General features: G+C 40.1%; 1 protein-coding gene across 4 annotated transcripts in view; it reads left to right on the forward strand.

Moving 5' to 3' along the window:
* Snapc3 (small nuclear RNA activating complex polypeptide 3) overlaps positions 1–20337 on the forward strand; it is a 51635-nt gene that overhangs the window by 5494 nt on the left and 25804 nt on the right. For 2 of the 4 annotated variants that reach the window (XM_028753617.1, XM_028753618.1), the window contains exons 3-9: positions 2871–2955; positions 7706–7810; positions 8579–8728; positions 14072–14154; positions 15705–15869; positions 17049–17156; positions 19118–20333. In XM_028753617.1, the coding sequence (XP_028609450.1) occupies positions 2871–2955; positions 7706–7810; positions 8579–8728; positions 14072–14154; positions 15705–15869; positions 17049–17156; positions 19118–19265 (844 nt within the window). In that variant the 3' untranslated portion in view covers positions 19266–20333. The remainder of the gene's footprint in view (positions 1–2870; positions 2956–7705; positions 7811–8578; positions 8729–14071; positions 14155–15704; positions 15870–17048; positions 17157–19117; positions 20334–20337) is intronic. The other 2 variants (XM_028753619.1, XM_028753620.1) reach the window with 2 other exon arrangements.

Consider the following 20337-nt stretch of genomic DNA (forward strand, 5'->3'; position numbering starts at 1 on the left):
GGTCACATCTGCAATCCTGCACTTGGGAGGCTAAGACAGAGAGAGCATGAGTGTTAGGCCACCCTGGACTAGTGAGACCTCATCAAAAATAAAAATAAACTAAGCAGGGTGGGGGTGGCGCATGCCTTTAATCTCAGCACTTTTGAGGCAGAGGCAGGGAGATCTTTGTAAGTTTGAGGCCAGCCTGCTCTATATAGTGAGCTCCAAGAAGACCAAGGCTACACAGAGAAACCATGTCTCAGAAAACCAAAAGAATAAAATAAAACTTAAAAATGGATAGCTCTTGAAGAACACCACCAGAAACTGGCCTTTGGCTTACACACACACACACACACTCACTCACACTCACATTCACATGTACTACTTGATGGTCAACAAAGAAAATGTATGCCTGCATTCGAGTACATAAACCTAAAACAGGGCACAAACACCCAGCAAGTGAGCCCATCCATGTGTCTTACAAATGTACACAGTGGTGAGGAGGATGCAGAGAGCTCCTCTGAGTCTGAGTGGTGGTGAAGTAAGGCTGAAGGGGAAGGGCCTTCTCACCTCAGTATTTACCAGACCGTAGGTGGCACCTGGGAAGTTGCTTTTCACGATTACTGGAGCTGAACAGATAGGTGCCAGTCCTTGGAGCCATCTTTCTCACTTGTGGAGAGAAGTAAGTTGAACACTATGATGAGTCTGGTGGTTTGGTTTTGGGATTTGAAGTATCCAAATAGAAGGCTTCCGAGATGGCTTAGTCAGGAAAGTGCTTGCATGAAGACTGAACTTACTCTAGCACCCACACTAAAAGAGACAGTGATGCACAGCCTAGTGTGTGTGAAGCAGAGACATGGGGATCTTGAGAGCAGTACAATACAGGGATAGCTCAGGGCTGCTCTTCCAGAGGACCTCGGTTCAATTCCCAGCACCTACATGGTGCTTCTCATCTGTAATCCCGTTTCTCAGAGCTAATACTTCTGGCTTCCATGATCACTGGGCACTCATGTGGTATACAGACATGTGTATAGGCAAAACACCCTTAAACACAAAATAATGATTTTAAAATAATAACAAGGTGCAACCAGGTGTGCTGTTGTATGCCTTGAGGGATGGTAGCATGTCGATCTCCAAGTTCAAGGTCAGCATGGTCTACAGGTTCCAGAGCTAAATAATAAAACCCTGTCATGATTGATTAATTAAAAGAATGAAGCATAATAAAGACACTCATTGTCAACTTTTGGCCTCCATACACTCACATGTATCCACACACATACATGCCCGTACCACATGCACATAAAAGTATCCATATCTTAGATACATAACACCAAAAATAACAAGTGTTTGTACATGCGTGGTTTAACATACATCCTGCCTGTCTCAGCTGAGACAGCTTAGGAGCAGTAACTCTGCTAATCATAACACACAGTGCCTAGATACTGGGCATGATAGTGTAATCTGTAATTCATCACATGGGACATAGAGGTTAGAAGAGCAAGAGTTCATTGTGGGTTCAAGCCCAAATTGGGCTACATGAGACCTTGGTTTAAAATAAACAAAACGCCCACTCCAGTAAAGGAACTCAGGTTCCTGAAAGTTTAATGCCATGATTTAGCTAGAAAAAGTAGAGAATGAGTTTGAATGCCTGTGGTTCCACAAACCAAGTAATGCATGCCCTCCTCTCCTATCAAAAACAAAAGATCAGAACCTGTTGCATGTTTGGAGCAACTTATGACTATTTGAGCAACAAAATAATAGATTTTAACCCATACAATAAAATAAGTGTGAGTGGAATTTACGTGAACAGAAATGAGCAAAGGAGTAGGGACAGGTTATTTTACAGTAGAATTCCAGTATGTGGGGAGGAACACCATTAGGCATGTACCATAGTAAATGGTGTCGGGGTTGTCAAATGGGTGCTAAAATTCCTGCATGAAGACGCAGTATTTGTATTGTCTCAAAATCTTCCTCCCTCCAAATCTTTATCTATTTCAGAGTAAATAAAGTATTGTTCTAAATGAGGCATTTGGCAGACAGAGCTTAGCTGGTACAAACATCCTTAATAACATGACTTATTAACACCAGATTCTTGAGATGGGCTGCACTCTGAAGGTGCATCAGTCTTGTAAGTGGTCTTCTCAAGATGCTGTCTTCTCCAGTCACATTTAAACTGAAGTCACCTTAATTTAAAGGGTATTCGGTAAACTGAATCAGTTGCACTCTTCAACAGTGTCAGGATCATGAAGGAATCTAATAGGCTTAAAGAGACAAAGGGAAAATAGTGCCGTGTAAAATCCTAGAGAGAAATCTGGAACAGGAAAAAAAAAGAAAACCCTAAATTAAAAGTTGTGTGTGGTCTGGAAAATATCTGTAGCTAATAATCATTGTTCTGCTGTTAATTTCTGTTCATGATTTGTGATCATAGAAGACATTTGTAGGAGGAAGCTTGGGGGAGAGATGAGTATTATATTACTCTTGGTGTTATTTTTGTAATTTAAGTCTAAAAGAAGTTTAAAATGAGAAGTTAAAAGACTGGGGCTGGATAGTGTAGTAATAGACTGCTTACCTAGTGTATGTGAAATTTTGGGTTTGATTCCTAGCCCTGCTAAAACAACAGATGTTAAATATTATATGCTAAGGCTTAGAGATGGCACAGTGGTTAGACACACTTGCTGCTCTACACTCAGTTCCTGGTACCTGCACAGAGGCTCATAGCTCTGTAACTCGGGTTCGGAGTGATCCGATGTCTTCTGCCCTGTAGGCACCAAGTACACGTGGTGCACAGACATATATGCAGGCATTCACACATATAAGATAATTTTTTAAGGCTATTTTAAATAAATATTGTAGAGAGTATGCTGACCATTTTACTTCCATGTCTCCGTCAGTGTGAGGAAGGGGCTCTTGGACTATCGGGAAGAAAACATCACAATAGACCGTGCTTGTAGACAAGAAACATTTGCTTATGAAATGGTAAGTCTCAGCTTTCCACCTCGCCCCAAGTGTGTCATAATCCCAGTAGATATTTTTCTTATTTTGTAATTTTGATTTATACTCCCTAGTGACTAATGATGCCAAGCATCTTTTATTTAATTATTGGTGGTTTGTATGTTTTTTTTTTTTTTGAAAAACATCTATTCTAATTCTTTACAGTTAAAGTACCTTGTCTCATTATTATTAGGTTTCTGGATGCTAGACTATGCCATATTTACAACTTGAAAGTATCTTCTCTCCTTCTGCAGATTGTCTTTTTCACTCTTTTCATGTTGCCAGGTGTCAAGAATATGAATTTTTTTGTTTATTGACTTTTGGAATATTTAAGAAATACCACCTAACCCAGTACTGTAAAGATTGTTCTTTGATTTCTCTGTAGAGTGTTAGAGTTTTAGTTTGTAGGTTAGGTCTTTGATTCATTTTGATTTATTTTTATTTTGTTATTTAAATTTTGTTTTATGTTTGGGTATTTGCCTGAATGTAGGTCTTTACCTGTATGCCTTGTTGCCCACAGAGGCCAGAAAAGGGTGTTGGATCTCTGGAACTGGAGTTTTAAAGATGTTTGTGAACCCTATGTAGTTACTGGGAACCAAACCATGGGCCTCTACAAAAGCAGTAAATGTTCTTAAGTGTTGAACCACCTTTCTAGCCCCAGTTTGAGTCAACTTTAATATGTGGTGTAAAACGAAGGTTAGCCTTTATTCCTTTGTACACAGCAACCAGGTGGAGTGCAAGGCATCCAAAAGCATGGTTTCGTGTGTGTGTGTGTGTGTGTGTGTGTGTGTACTTTTTTGTTTTTGTTTTATTAAGACCTCAGGGGTCTCACTGTGTAGCTCTGGCTAGCCTGGAACTTGTTATGTAGAGCAGACTGATCTTGAATTGAGAGATCAGCCCACCTCCATCTCCTCAGTGCCCAGATTAAAGGCCTGTATCACCTCACCGATACTCAAAATGATACAGAATAATAATACACGGAAGCTATTCAGTATTTCTCTAGCACAGGCTGATACAAAGATAATAAGATACTTTAGAAACAGCAATTTCAGAAAAGGGTGACAAGAGTTGTTTTATGTGGCTAAATCAGTGGTCTAAAGATTCCATTCATCCCTCTCTTCCCTGTTTCCCTCACTGCTGCCTATGTTTCTTCCTAGGAAGCAGGAGAAACTAAGAGGTCTCTCAGCATTGAGGTCCACATGATCCCTTTTGTGAGCAGTCAGGAAAGGAACAGAGAGACAAATTTGGTCTGGGCTGAGTGCTTGCATACCGTGCCCAAGGGTGTGTTTTAGATGTCCATCTCCACGGTGTATAGGGTGTTTCACTAGAATTACCATCTTGATCTCATCACATATGGTGAAATAATTAAGACATAGTTGCCCAATTACCTAAAGCCAAAGACTTTAGCACAGAATTGGCCTTCTTTTCAGCATCTTCTAGAATTCCCCTTTCTCTTTAGCTGGTGTTTGCAACAGTGAGGTTGTCAGCCATCAAAGACAGTGCCTTCCCCTACTGAGCCATCTGGACAGCCTCTCCTTTTACTTCTGATTTTAGTAATTCAGTGTTTTTAAAGAATTAATGTGGGGCTGGTAAGATGGCTCAGCGATTAAGAGCACTGACTGCTCTTCTGGAGGTTATGAGCTCAAATCCCGGCAACTTCATGGCGGCTCACTATCATCCATAATAAGATCTAATGCCCTCTTATGGGGTGTCTGAATTCAGCTACAGTGAACTTAAATATAATAAATAAAAACCTTTGGGCCAGAGTGAGCAGGGCTGGGCTGGAGTGAGCAGGGCTGGGCTGGAGTGAGAGGGAGAGGGAAGGGAAAAAAGAACTAATGTTTGTTCTGGAGCCATGGTTTAGTGTTAAAAGCCCTCCTTTACTCTTCCCAGGGATCTGAGTTTGGTTTCCAGCACCCATGTTGGGAAGATCACAACCTCCAAGGGATCTGACACTACCACAGATACACTCACTCAGAATATTGCTTTTGTTAACTTTTCTATTCTGTGTTTTTTCTACCTTATATTATTTCTTCTTTTCTGCTAACTTTGGAATTAGTTTGTTGTCCTTTTTGTTAGTTTCTTAACACAGTTATTCTGTGTGTAGATGTTTCCAGATATAAATTGCTTTTTTACCATAGCTCTTCTGTCTTAAGTATGTCTAGGCCTCACAGTGTTTCCTAACTTCCCTGTATATTTTCTCCATAACTCATTGGTTGTTTTACAAATGGGTTTTTTGTTTTGTGTTGTGATCTAATTTTGTTTGAGTTGTTCATAAAGCCATGCCTCCATACCCCTGGAGGCCAGAAGAGGGCATGAGATTAGAGGGAGCTAGATTTATAGGCACTTGTAAGCTTCCTATGTGAGTGGTCCAGCCCAACTCAGGTCCTCTGCAGGAGCAGTGCATACTCTTAGCCTCTGAGCCATCTCTCCAGCCCCTTGTTTTGTTTTTGAGAAGGGTCTTTCTGGATAGCCTAGGCTGGCTTTAAACTTTGAAGTCTTCCTGCCCCAGTCTTCCTGTCCCCACTTTGATGGGGTAGCAGACACATACCACCATGCATGGCTGTACTATTGTATTTCTAAGACTCCCAAGCATTTGGGATTTTAAGCTTGCCTTGTTACTGATACCTAGTATTATTGGTGATTGGGGATATTTTGTATGAATTTCCTTGAAGTTGGTGATCTGTCCTATAGAGTGGTTCGTGTGCACTTGAAGGCTACTGTCGGGTGGAGAGTTTTGCTTATTTATGTGCTAATCTTTGTAGTGTTTGCTTCTCCCACTGCCTAGGCAGTCTTGTTAGTATTGTAAGTAAAATATCGAAGTTCAGAATTGCTTTGGTTTTTTAAACTCTCTCAGCTTTTGTTGTGTATAGTTTAGGATCTGTAATCTTATGTTTCACTGCTGTATGGCAACATTTATTAAAATATAAATACCCTTCTTTGATTCATCTTAATTGAAGGCCTGTTGTGTCTAAGAGTAGAACAGCCTACAGCGATTTTCTCCTGTTACAAAATCCTCTCCCCTTTCACTTTCACCCTGTTTGTGTCTTTATATCTAAAATGAGCCTCCTGTAGATAGCATAGCTGAATAAAGTTTTGTAATCCAGTCTGTCGGCCTTTCAATAGGGGAGTGTCCTCTGTTCACCAGCTGCACTAGTTTCTGGGAAGGAAGGGTTTACTTGTGTATTCAGCTCTTCGACTGTCTCTGTTCTCTGCTCTCCCATTATTTCCTTGTTTAATACTGATTTTGTCATGTATGTTTGATTCCCACCTCCTTCCTTTTCAGCACTGAAAGTATCTTCTCAGTGCTTATCTGTTTGTGCGGCTTCCCTTTAGTCTGAAGGTCTGCTGCTGCAGTGCCTCCTTACCTCTGTGTGCCTGCACGGGTCTTCATCTCCTTGGCATTCCTAGTGGATACACAGTTTTGCCAGATACAGAATTCTCGATAACTGTTTTCTTTTGTGGTTTGAAGTATATCATTTGACTTGTTTCTTGTCTTTTTTTCTGATGAGAAACTCTGCTGTTAAATCAGTTGAGGAAGCTGATTTTCTATAATTAAAGTAACTGGTTTCTGTTAGTTCATTGGCCATGTTTAGAGTAGCTGGCTTAGCATCTTATTTTATTTGTTTTTTGTCTTAGTTACGGTTTTATTGCTGTGAAGAGACACCATGACCAAGGCAAAGGCAACTCTTATAAAGGACAACATTTAATTGGGGCTGGCTTACAGTTTCAGGGGTTCAGTCCATATTCATTGTGGTGGGAAGCATGGCAGTAAGTGAGCAGACTTGGTGCTAGAGGAGCGAAGAGTTCTACATCTTGATCTGCAGGCAACCAGGAATGAGAGTCTGGATCACACTGGTCAAACTTAAGCATATTTTGAGACCTCAAAGCCCTGCCTCCACAGTGACACATGTCCTCTAACAAGGTTACCCCTCTTCCAATAAGGCCACACCTCCTAATAGTGCCACTTCCTGTGGGCCAGCATTTACAAACCACCACTTTTATTCAATAGACTTATTTACATCTTTTTCTTAAGAATGAGTTAGACTGTTGGAGAGGGTGTACATATACATATACACCTGCCACAACTTGTAGTTCTCTTCTTCCCTGTATGGGTTTCTGGGATCAAAAACTCGGCTGCCAGGCTTGACAGCAAGCTCTTTACCCACTAAGCCATCTGCCAGCTCTAATTAACTCTTTGTTCCTTAGAGACACTATTTAGTTCTGGCTGTCCTGGAAGTCACTATGTAAACAAGGCTGGCAGGAGAGCGCTCACAGAGATCAGCCTGACCAAACCTCCCAAATGCTGGGATTACTTTTTATGTACATATTCCCAGAAACAATTTTGTAAAATATTTTCTGTTATTATAGTAGATAAAACTGAACATAAAGAGAGTAACCGTTCACTGGGCAGTGGTGGCTCACGCCTTTAATCTCAGCAGTCAGGAAGCAAAGGCAGGTGGATCTCTGTGAGTTTGAGGCTAGCCTGATCTACAGAACTACTTCTAGAACAGTCAAGGATACACAAAGTAACTCTGTCTCAAAAAACTAAAAAAAGAAAGGAGAGGAGGGGTAGGAGGGAGGAAGGAAGGGTGGGGGTCATACCGGCCATTCCTCACTTTAAATTAGACATCAGACCCAAGGTTGACTAGAGCCTTCTCTGATGGCTCTGTGCTATGTTGCCTTTTAACTGAGTTACAGTGGCTGATTTCAAGGTCTTGTTTTCTATCTTCAGGAATCTCATGCACTAGGAAAAAAACCTGAAAATCCAGCAGACATGATTGAAGAAGGAGAGTTTATCCTATCTGTGAACATCTTATATCCTGTTATATTTAATAAGGTCAGTGGTGAAACCTTCTGGTTTTCATGGCTAAGTAGTTTTGAATATTGGGGTAGAACCTAGACCCCATGGCCTCCTAGGGGGGCACTTTATCACTATGAGGCCACAAGTCCATTAAAAGGACCTTTGACAAAGCATTTAATATTTGAAGTCCTATCTCAGGTTTCAAAATAAATGTCTGACATCCTATTTTTTAAGACAAGATGTATTTGTGAGTTCTTTGTTTTAATAAATGTTCCAACAATTTCAAAAGTTAAATTTTACATCTCTTAACCAATGATTACATTTGTAACATTGGAATGTGTAGCTGATGTTGCAATAAAAGCTGAAAGTATATATACACCTCCATAGTGATTCTAATTCTATGAATTATTGTTTATTTGGTTGTTTTTGTTAAATTGTTTGCTGGTAGAGGAATCGAATGAACTTTATTGAGATGCTAAGGAAGTTCCCTTTTGACAAGATACTTAACAAGGATACCAGTGTTTCTTTTGTATTGCTATGAGACAACCACCAGGATGGAGGCAGTTCATGGAAGGGCTAGGTTAGCATCTGTACTAGAGAAGCAGAGGCAACAGGAAGCCCCTGAGGCTGGAAGCTCGGGAGCTAAGGGCTCACATATCAAACAACAAACAGGAAGCAGAGAGAGCAGACTCCAACAGCGCAAGTCTTTAAGCTTTCAAAGCCCAGACTTCTTTTAACATGTCTTGGTAGGATTCTTGGTTAACTGGTTTTTAAAATGGGCACTAATTTACTGTTTGACTTTAGCACAAAGAACACAAACCATACCAGACAATGTTGGTATTGGGCAGTCAGAAGCTCACGGAACTGAGAGATTCAATTTGCTGTGTCAGTGACCTCCAGATCGGTGGAGAATTCAGCAACGCTCCAGACCAAGCCCCTGAGCACATCAGCAAAGTAAGATGACCTTCCCTTTCCCCCTTAAAAAAAGAAGTACTAGCAAAGGAAATAGTGATGGCTCCACCAGGGTCATAAGTGTTGAATGAGTGTTCTCACTATCCATGTGACAAGGCATGTGTCTTGTCTCCCCATCTGCCATCCCTAGAGCCTTTCAGAGGCAGTGTTCTGTGTTCATTTTCTTACCTCTCACCATTGACAGCTGTTCTACAACACAACCCTTCTGAGCTACTGCTGATCATCTAGCTCTCTTTCTCCTTTTCTCATAGTCACAGTGAAGTACCACTGTAGCTTCCTTCCTTCATTTGTTGGTCCTAGGAATTAAACCAAGTAAGCACTTAGAACTGAGTTATAGCCTCAACTTTATTGTTGCTTTGGCGTTGTCTTCATTCTTTCCTGTTTAAAATGCTGTAAGATTTTCAGTCCACCTTTACTACCTCCAGGAAAAGTTTGGAGTTGACCAAGATTTGCACCTGTTATTCACTGCTTGTAGGGCTGAAAAGCACACGGGGTGATATCAGACAGGAGATGACACGGAGTTGATCTTTCCAGTTGTTTCCTGGTAATGGTACTCCTTGTGAGACAAAAATACCTCAGTACCTCTTGAAAAGGAGCTAAGTATTAGGCAGGCTCCCCAAAACCCTCAGAAGTGAGAGTTTACCTAAGCAAACAGAACAGCCTGATACTGCTGAATCTCAAGATAGAGAAGGATTGCTCTGGTTCTTTTTCATGGTGCAGTCTTGGCAGAGGACCCCGGATTTCTTTGCCCACTAAGGAGAGGCCATCTCTGCAGGCCCATCAAAGGACATCTGAAACAAGTAGGATGAAGGTAGAACTTGGAAAAGGATCAAGTCAGTCTCCTGCCTCCGTCAGCTATGTACATGTAGTTCTTTGATTCTTGAGTCCCATTAACTAACACTCCATTAGGTTTCACGCAGTGAATTTGTGCGTCTTCTCCATGCACCTGTTTTGAGCATTTCAGTGTGGTAAGAAGCATATCACCATGTCTCTGGAGGCAGGGGAGGAGTCATGGTCACCTTTCCAAACTTGGCTGCCCGCTTTTCATGTCCATCATAGTGTGTACTATAATGTCCTGGAGCAGTTTTTGTCTCTCTGACCTACAGACCCACCATGTTCTGGTCTTTTCAGTGACTGACATGGAGATGAGCATCATGGCTCATGAAAAGATTACACTAAGATTATGTTTGTGGTTATGTTGAAAATGGTTTTAAGATCCTTAAATTCTACTGAACTGCCATGTCAGTGCTTGTGGAGATAACTGCAATGATAAAGAGAAACAAATGGAATTTTAAGGAAATAGGTTTCTCTTTTCTTCACAGAAGAAAGCATTGATCTTTTGAAAGCTTTCATAAGCCTACCAAAAAAGAAGATATGGCTATAAATAAATTAATGTGAGCTGGGTATAGTGGTTTATGTCTTTAATCCTAGCACTCACAAGGTAGAGGCAGGTGGATCTGTGATTTCAAGACCAGCCTGGTCAATAAAAGTATTTTTTTTCCTCCTGATGTAATTGTCATCTCAGACGCAACCTGCTAACCTAGGCAACCTAGTCCTGGAAGCTTCTAGCCTCTGTGCAGTCAATCTAATTTAGGCCTAGAATGTTTTCAGCCTCTGAAACTTTCTGCTGAATGAGCTCACCCTTTCTTGTTCTTTCTGATGTCTGGCTCGCCGATTCAACTCAGCTCTTGTGGCTCGGATTTATCTCCAAGCTGACTGCTTCAGTCTGGCTTCTCTGCCTCTGCTGAATGGCTCTGCCTGGCCTCATAGCAATGTGTTCTAATCTTCTGTCCCTTGTCATTCTATGGCTCTTTCTGCCTTCACCTATGTCTAACTTGTTCTCTTCAACCTGTCTCTGTAAGACTCTCCCAGGAAAACTGCCTTTTTTCCTTTTCTGCACTGTCCCTTAAGTAGCTTCCCTCTCCTTTCTCCTCATAATGGGCAGGCATGTCCTAGTCTATCAAATCTTTCTCTTTGTCACTTTGTCTGCCACTCACTTTCAAACATGGGTGCTTCCTTCTACAAACGTTACCTTCATCCTTTGGGATTAAAGGTGTGTGCTAAGGGCTGAGCCATGCCGCAGCCAGTAATTTCCAGTAAATAACACTAATCTCGGGGATCACGGTGTGATCAAATATTTTGTAACACTGGCCTACATAGCAAATTCCAGGACAGCTAGAGATACAGAGATCTTTTCTTTTGAAAAAGATAAAGAAAGATTAACATGAAGAATCACTTTTTGTAGTAGTACCTATCAGCATTGGTCAGAGCAGTTATGGAGGTGCTGGGAATGAAACTCAGTTCCTTTGGAAAAGCAGCAAATACTTGTAACCACTAACTAATCTATCTAACCCCTACTGTCTTAATATTTACACATTTGTGGCTACATTCATTCTGTTTGTCTACTAAAATAATAGGCTGATCATTGAGCACATGTCATGTGCCTAGTATATGCTGGCCTTAAAAAGAATTGTCACCATTTTAATAAGAAAAAGAGTATAGTCCTGAGCTGCTCAAGTTCAGCAGTCAGTGGTGGAGGCTAGAGTCACATTCTTGTTTCAAAGCCCACAGTTTCTTTGCTTTACTGCTGGCTGTGGATGACTTTATTTGATGAATCACCATGTGATTAATCACCAGCAGGCTTCTAGCACAGGGCCTCGTGGGAAAATTATCTGTTCAGAAATCTGTTTTGCTTTTTGTTCTTGAGCAATATCTTAGAAATGTATGTTTATGATGTTAAAAGCATTTAGAAGGACAGATTCCTATGAGTGAAGTATTGGCTGAACTTATCTTTTTGTTGTTACTGGGTTTTTTGTTTTTGTTTCGTTTTTGAAACAGGGTCTCTCTTTATAATCTTGGCTGTCCTGAAACTATGTAGACCAGACTCTTCTTGAATTCACAGAAATCTATGTGCCTCACCCTCTCAAATGCTGGAATTAAAGGTGTATACCACCACAGACTGGCTTGAGCCTTTTTTGTTTTGTTTTTTTCAAGACAGGTTTTCTCTGTCCTGGACTTGGTTTGTAGACCAACTAACTGGCCTTGAACTAAGAGATCCACCTGCCTTTGCCTCCTAAATGTTGGGATTAAAGGTGTATACCCAGCTGAGGTTAACATCTTTATGAGCCTTAGAAAGACTATTTCATTGACATTTATATTTTACAGTATTGTTGGCTGTTGGGTTTATTTTTTCTCATTAATAAGGTTTCTGTTGGGAAAATTTCAAATATATAACCAATATGGGGAATAGTATAATGAGCCTCATGTCTTCATTACTTACGTTTAATATTTTTTGCTTTTTCCAAAACTATTTTGTGTGTTAACACCATTGCACCCCAAAGAAAAGTGAAAATAAGGCCCCGTGTTCTGATAATTTGTTGGTTCCATGGCATGTGTCCCACTAGTGGTTGTAGGCTGGTTGTACAGTGAGTTGAAGCTCTTACAGTGAGCTAGACTGTTAACAGCCATTGTTGAAATGCCAGCCATTGTTGAAGTGCCAGAACTTGGATAACTCCAATGCATTTAAGTCTCTAGCTTTAAAGTAGAAAAGGATTTGCTTTGGGAATGGACCTGTATTTTTAAAACAAACATGTAAACAGTATAAGTATTTTCTGATCAAGTATCAAATACATTGTCTTCCAGTGTAGCCCATGCTATGCTACCCTGGAATTTGCAATTCTTCTGCCTCAGTTTCACAAGTGCTGGGATTGCACATGGGTACTACTAAACCTGCCCATCTACTTCTTTGTACAGTGAGGAGAGGTTATTGGTAAAAACTACTTTTGTTCTAGAATTTTCTTTATAAATAAGCAATTATCTGAGAAGGAATTAAGGTGCTCAAGTTACTTCTAACGGAGGTTTATACAAGTGTTGTATGATCAACAAAATTGTATGTATACCAAACTTTGTTTCCAAAATGAGGCAATAGTTATTGTTAGGGCATGCATGTGTCTATCCATCCATCCATGTTAAAACTTTCTGTGTAGGGGCTGGTGAGATGGCTCAGTGGTTAAGAGCACTGACTGCTCTTCCAGAGGTCATGAGTTCAAATCCCAGCAACCACATGGTGGCTCACAACCATCCACAATAAGATCTGATGCCCTCTTACAGGGTGTTTGAAGACAGCTACAGTGTACGTGCATGTAATAAATAAATAAAAACCTTTAAAAAAAAAAAAAAAAAACTTTCTGTGTAACCTAGGCTTGCCCAGAACTCACTGTGTAGCCAAGACTAACATCAAACTCATAGCAGTCTTCTTGCCTCAGCATTCTTAACAATGGGATTATTCTTATTCATCACTATGCCTACCTACCTTTGCAATGTTTTCTTACATTTTATTTGTATCTGCTTGCATACAAGTGTGTGCCATGCCCATGTATGGAGGTCCAAGGACCACTTGTGAGAGTGGATTCATCATCCCTTCTACTTTGAATGCCCAATGGTCAAACTTAAGTCCCCCAAGCTTGTCAGCAGTCACTTTACCTCTTGGGCCATCTCACTAGCCCTTGGACCCTTAGATCATAGCTTACTGTTCTGAATGCTGCACACTAAAAAGACAGGTGTGTGTTCTAGCAGCCAGATAGGACATTAAGTACTTAAGTATTGTATCTTAACTATGCAGCAAGCCGTGAGGACTCAGTGACTTGTATAGTGAGGATCCTGGCCATCCCCTTGAAGCCTGGTGGTGTGATACAGGACTGAGACCACTTGTGCCTACTATTACATAACATGGCCCAAGAACAGAAATCCTGGTGATTTAGGTCTTTAATCCCATCACTCAGGAGGCAGATCAGGGTTCTAGGACAGCAAAAGCTACACAAAGAAATCCTGCCCCACCACCACCACCACCAATCCACACTCTTAAGATTTACTGAAAATAGAAAAGTTTTTGTAAGAAAGCTGAAAATAAAAGAAATGCCAGGAAAATATATAACTAGAAATCTTTGTTATTATTAGGAAAGCATCAAAGCTACTGCTGCTGTTTCTAGTTCTGATAGAAAAATAACTGTTCATGCAGGCTGCACAGAGTAAGTGAACAATGAAGCTGACCAGATTCGAGTTGGGTTTCTCTCTCAAGTCTCAGAACACAGGTTTAAATCAAGCCTAATGATTAAAATAGCCTAAATGATTAAAATAGGATAAAGTTGAAAAAGAGCCATAACTCTCCCTCCTGTGTGTGTGTCCACCCAAGAAGCAAGGTTTTATTGAGTGGTAGCAGAGAGGACCCAACAGGAGTTGTCTGGTATTCTTGTGGTTTTATAGTATATTGTGAATATTTGAATTATATGAATGGACTTTCATTAACTACTATCTGCTTTCTTGTAGGACCTATACAAGTCTGCTTTTTTTTATTTTGAAGGAACATTTTACAATGACAAAAGATACCCAGAATGCAGAGACTTGAGCAGGTACTACTCCCAAAAATATTCCCAAAGTCTTTGGTTTTGTTTTCTTGTTTTTTTGTTTTGAGGAAGGGATTCACTATGTATCCTTTGATGGCCTAGACCTTGGTTCATCCTCCTGCCTCTACCTCCCAAATTAAAAACTAGCTACTACACAAATGTTTCTAGTCAACTCCCACCCTTTTTTTCCTCCTGCCTCTTGAGTGCTGGGATTAAAGACCTGTGCTGCAACACCCAGCCTATTTCTCTTAAATTAGTGACATTTCCATCAATCTTACTACTGTATATTTAAGGATTCCATCCCCTTCCTTCGAGGAATTAAGTTTGAATGGCTCATACCTCTAAACGAAGATTAGGCCCACTAAGGTACTGATCTCAGATGATAATAGCTCAATAGTTTTCTTTAGTTTTAAAGATTATTACGTGTATATTGGTGGTGTGCGACACTGTGTGCTTGTGAGTACAGGTGGTGGCAGAGCCAGAGAAGGAATCTGGATCCCTTGGAGCTGGAGTATGGCAGGGCCTGTGGAAGAGCAGTTTTACTCACTGGCCACCTTCCCACCCTCTTCTCAGTGTTTTTTTTCTGCATGTCTCATATATACGGATATGTGTGTGATGTTTACGTATATGAATATGAAAGTTCATCTCTACAGTGCCGTATCCTCCCATGTACTGGCTCTAGCCATTTTCCAGCCAGTTTTCACACTTGTTCCAAAGTGTTTTAGCTTCTGTGGGTCATAGCTATCAGAACTTGCCATAATTAGTCTGTCCTGTCTCTCCTCCTCTTTAGTTCAAGACAAGGTTTCTCTGTAGCACTGGCTGTCCTGGAACTTGTCAAACTAGCCTGGCATCTAACAGAGATCCATGCACGACTGCCACCACCACCCAGCACCATAATTAGAATTTGAAGCTAAGAAGTATGAACACTCGAATCTCAGTACATGTTAAAGTTTTTGTTTAAAAACCTGTTGACCTGTTGTCAAAAAAATGAGAATGAAATGTGGCATTGTTACACTTGGTGTTCTCACTCAAGTGACACACATCTTACAGCCTTCCAAAAACCTGGCCCGCCCTTAGAGGATACTGGATCAGTGGGGGCAGACAGATTTTTGCTTAGTGACAAGACTTTAAAAGGAACTAGGGAAGCAGAGGCAGGCAAATCTCTTTTAAGTTCAAAGCCAGCCTGTCCTACAGAGTGAGTTTCATGGCAGTCAGTGTTATATATATGTGAGACAATGTTTTAAAACACAAACATTCAATATCCCAAGAATAAAAAAGAACTACTACACAGATGAAAGTTTGGTGTCTAATCTCCCTGCAAACCCCACCCTGAGGGAGGAACCTTTTTTTCCGCGTGCTATGGCATGTGAGATAAGGAAGCTGATGGGAGTCTAACAGTGTGAACCCAGCTCATCAGGTCTGATGCCTACTGGTCAGATTCACTAGAACCCTTCTAGATGGCAACCGTTTACTTAGTAGGCCAGATTGCATACAATCTTTTCTTTCCTGTTCAAGTTCTAATAATAATGTTCTATCCTTGCCCTTCCCCCAAACAGAACTATTATAGAGTGGTCAGAGTCCCATGATCGAGGATATGGAAAATTTCAGACTGCCAGAATGGAAGACTTCACATTTAATGACTTGCATATTAAACTTGGCTTTCCTTACTTATACTGTCACCAGGGAGACTGTGAGCATGTTGTTGTCATCACAGACATAAGGTATGTGACATAATTCAGAATATTTTACCTTAAAGATGTCTTTTTAAAAAAATTAGTTGGAAGTGGGGAGAGGATATATGTTCCAACTGGAGCGTAGAGGTCAGAGGACTATTGCAGAAGCCTGTCCTTGCACCATGTGGGTCCTGAGGATTGAACTGATTGAAGTACGCTTGGCAACATCTAACTACTTTTCTCTTTAACAGTACAAAAGTGTAAGTAATTTACCAATGTGGCTTAGCTTGGATGCACCAAATGTATACTTTAATGCAGTTGGAAATGGGAGACAAAATTTTTTAGGAAAACCTAGACTAAACATGGTAATGTGGGCCTATAATCAATCCCAGCACTTGGGAGGCAGAGGCAGGCTGATTTCTGTGTGTTGTAGGCCAGCCTGGTCTATGTATCAAGTTCTAAGTCAGGCAGAACTACATAATAAGAGACTCTTACCTAATAGATGTATATGGAAATACTTACTAGAGGATTGAAACATTTTAAGTTTCTCAATTTAATCAAAATCATTCTATATAGCAGGAAGTTGAATAACTAATTTTCAAAAACTTTTATAGCTTAGTTTAGAATTGATGGGCTGAGGAAATGGAGAACACACAGGCATGTAAAGTACCTTGTACACCTACCTCAGACACAGAAAACCCAGACAGTAGTCCACAAATAACACTGCTATGTTAAAACTGATAGAATTCGCCAGGTGGTGGTGGCGCACACCTTTAATCCCAGCACTTGGGAGGCAGAGGCAGGCGGATTTCTGAGTTCGAGGCCAGCCTGGTCTACAGAGTGAGTTCCAGGACAGCAAGACAGTCAGGACTACACAGAGAAAGAAACCCTGTCTCAAAAAACCAAAAAAAAAAAAAAAAACCCTAATAGAACTCTGATAGAGGAATACATTTAATAAAACATTATCTGCAGTATGTTAACATAAAGGGAATTGAGAAGTCAATTCCATATTCATTCTGAAAAGTTCTCTCGGGAAAGTGTTCAGTGATGCAGATGATTGCCTGTTAGTAAGCAAGCTAGACAAAACCTCTACTACTAAGTTACATACCAGCAGTAGGTATTCTGTAAAATACTGCCTGCATAATGACAGGTCAACTATGTTCTTTATGTTGCTGGAGAACAGGTAGAGTTGCATTTCACTATCTTCATGTGTTTTCCTCATAAAAGGCTTGTGCATCATGACGATTGCTTGGATAGAACACTTTATCCCCTTCTTACCAAGAAGCATTGGCTATGGACCAGAAAATGTTTTGTCTGTAAGATGTATACAGCTAGGTGAGTGACACTTTTTTTCCTTTATATAAGGTATGTTTTTTTTATATAAGGTATATTTTTTTCCTTTTCATAGTAATTTCGTACTCTGGAGACCTTTCAGTTTTAGGTTTCAGGGTTTTATCAGTGCAGTTTGCTTCAAGTTAGCATATTGTTTTGTACAAAGACTTGAGCCCAGAGCCAGCTGCCTGCTACTAAGCATGTGGACACTAGGTCATAACCCTGTAACATTGTAAGACAAGGAAACATACATGAAGGTTGTAAGGAGCTTCTTGCTTGTCATTACAAAATCAGTTTCATCTTTTTCAGTACAGAAATAACTAGCACAAAAAGCCAGTTAGGTTTTCTGTTTTGACCAGTCATTGTGATATGGACCTGTAATTACTCATGAGGATGAGGCAAGAAGAGTTTGAATTTAATGCTGGCCTGGGCAATTTAGCAAGCCCTTCCCTTCTGGATAAAAAGTGAAAAGGTGGGAGTCTAGCACATTACCATGTGCAGGCTCTTTAGTCAGTACCTTTACACTGACAATGTTTTCTTAACTTCATGTAGCCTGAGCTGACTGTCCTCCTCAACCATCTGTGGAAACAGACTCGAACTTTGAATTTCTGATATTTCTGCCTTCACCTCTTGAGTGCATCACCTTCCCCCAGCTGATTCTTACTATTAATTGGACCCCAAAAGTTTGGAAACTACTGAGGAAAATAGTTGAGAATTTAGTATTTTCAGTCACCTTTGAGTTCCTTATCATAGTATTTATCTAAAGGATTAGGAAAATAGAAATGATTTACCAAAATGAAAATTCAGAAATTGGTTCAGATTTTCAGAAAAGACTAAAATAAGAGAAACTTAATTCAGATTATGATTTCATGTGACCAGTGACATCCCAGTGCATGAATCAATCTCAGATCCTCAAATCTCACTTGCATCCCCAAACTGCACTGGTCTTGCTAAGAATGATACACAGTATCATGGCCCCTGTGCAGAAATGTCTATATTTTAATGGCACAGTAGGGTAAGATGTTGTCTCGAATCATCTGCTACATTGTAAAATAACTGGAATAGCATGGACATGGTCACTATATAAAGAATTCTGGCCGGGCAGTGGTGGCACACACCTTTAATTCCGGCACTTGGGAGGCAAAGGCAGATGGATTTCTGAGTTCGAGGCCAGCCTGGTCTACAGAGTGAGTTCCAGGACAGCCAGGGCTACACAGAGAAACCCTGTCTCGAAAAACAAAACAAAAAAGAGAATTCTATATACTATATTCTCTCTCTCTATTCTATACTAATAAATATGTGTAAGTTTGCCTCATTTTAAGTATCTGGGTATCTGGACACATCCTTCTAATCCCAACAACTAGGGCAAGGGGATCATGTTTTAAGGCAACCCTGGATTACATTACTAAATTAAGGCAGCCCGCTGGGGTATTTAGCATACAGAGTGGACTAATAGGAGCTGAGTGAGGGAGAACTTAAAAGGACAGTGATTTGGGCAAGTGTGTGGTGCTTTCTAATAGACCATTTCCTTACCTTAAGAAGGAATCTCAGGGAATAGTTCTGCAGCATTGTTTTATTTTTTTCTGTTGGTGTCCCTACTGTGTTGGTATAGTATGTTGACGCAGTAGTGAGAATTTTCTTTATGTGTTGTTATAGGACAGTGGTTCTCAACCTCTCTTGCACTGTGAACCTTTAATACAGTTCTTCATGTGGTGGTGACCCCCAACTATAAAATTATTTTTGTTGCTAACTCATAACTGCATTTGGCCACTGATTATGTGTCGGAATATAAATATCTCATCTGCAAGCTAACTGCTATGTGACCCCTATGAAAGAGTCCTTCAAACCTTTCCCCCAAGGGGTCACGACCCACAGGTTGACAACCACTATTAGAGAACACAAATGTTGAATGTTGAAGCATTTTTTTTTTTAAATTGCTACTATATTTTTTTCTTTCACTACAGATGGGTGACGAACAATGACACCTTTGCACCAGAGGATCCATGTTTCTTTTGTGATGTTTGCTTCAGAATGCTCCACTATGATTCCGAAGGCAACAAACTAGGGGAATTCCTTGCTTATCCTTATGTTGACCCAGGAACCTTTAATTAGAGAGTGTGTGTGCATATATGTATACATACATACATACATACATATACATATATATATATATATATATAATTCTTTTTCCTACCATAGTTAATATTACATTATTTATTACAATTTACTTAAGTTGTTGGTGTTACTGAGATGTAGAAATGCTTTTTTGTATTTCGAATATATAAATGTTGTCAGAAACACAACTTCTGATTCTTTTCTCCGAGTCTTATGCATTCTGTACCCTGAATGGATTTTGCTAATGATGGAATGCAGTTAATAATGCATCACGTATGATAGTCTTTTTAAAGAAATCTTTGAAGGATGTGAGAGCTACACCTTCTACTGTGAAGCTTCCAAGGTAAAGACCCTTCAAATATCTGTAGTAAGGAGAAATTAAAAACAAATTATTTGATAAACAACACAAAATCACGAGTAGTTACAATTTAACATTGGGCTCTTATATCTTTAAAGCAGACATTAGGCACATGAGATGACAATGAATCTAAGTCACACAGTGTTAGTGAGGTCTCGTTTCCTGACAGTCACAGAGATCGATACACTGAGTTTAGAATATTATTTAAAGCCATGGCTGGAGAAAACACTGGCAGACTTTACATTAGCATGGACATACCATGAAGCTTGGCTCACTTATACTTTCGTCATGTAAGAATTGCTTAAGGAGAAGAGCTTTGTCCTGGCTCAGCTCGTGCAGTCTTCTGTCCCTTCATGATAGCAAAGGGTTGTCCTTCTGAGTTATAGAAAAAGAACCTTTCTAAACAAATCTATCAAAAGATTTTGTGCAAACTTTTGGGGTAGAAAATTAACATGTATAATAGTAATATAAAACAGACTTTGAACTATTACTTTCTCTGTCGTAGGTTTAAATTAAATTCAGCCGAATCCCACATTTCTCTGGATGGCTAAGAACAAACAATTATCATATAAATAAACCAATGAAGCCTAAACATCTATTTTAAAAGATCTTGACGTTTAAAAGAAGGTGAAGCACGTCTCATGGACGTAAATGTTACAAATCCAATTATGGCGACTGACATGGAGCTGACAAAGGGCCTGCTTGTGGTAC

Source organism: Grammomys surdaster, unplaced genomic scaffold, assembly GCF_004785775.1.
Source record: "Grammomys surdaster isolate TR1022 unplaced genomic scaffold, NIH_TR_1.0 125951, whole genome shotgun sequence".
In the NCBI taxonomy this organism is placed as follows: Eukaryota; Metazoa; Chordata; class Mammalia; order Rodentia; family Muridae; genus Grammomys; species Grammomys surdaster.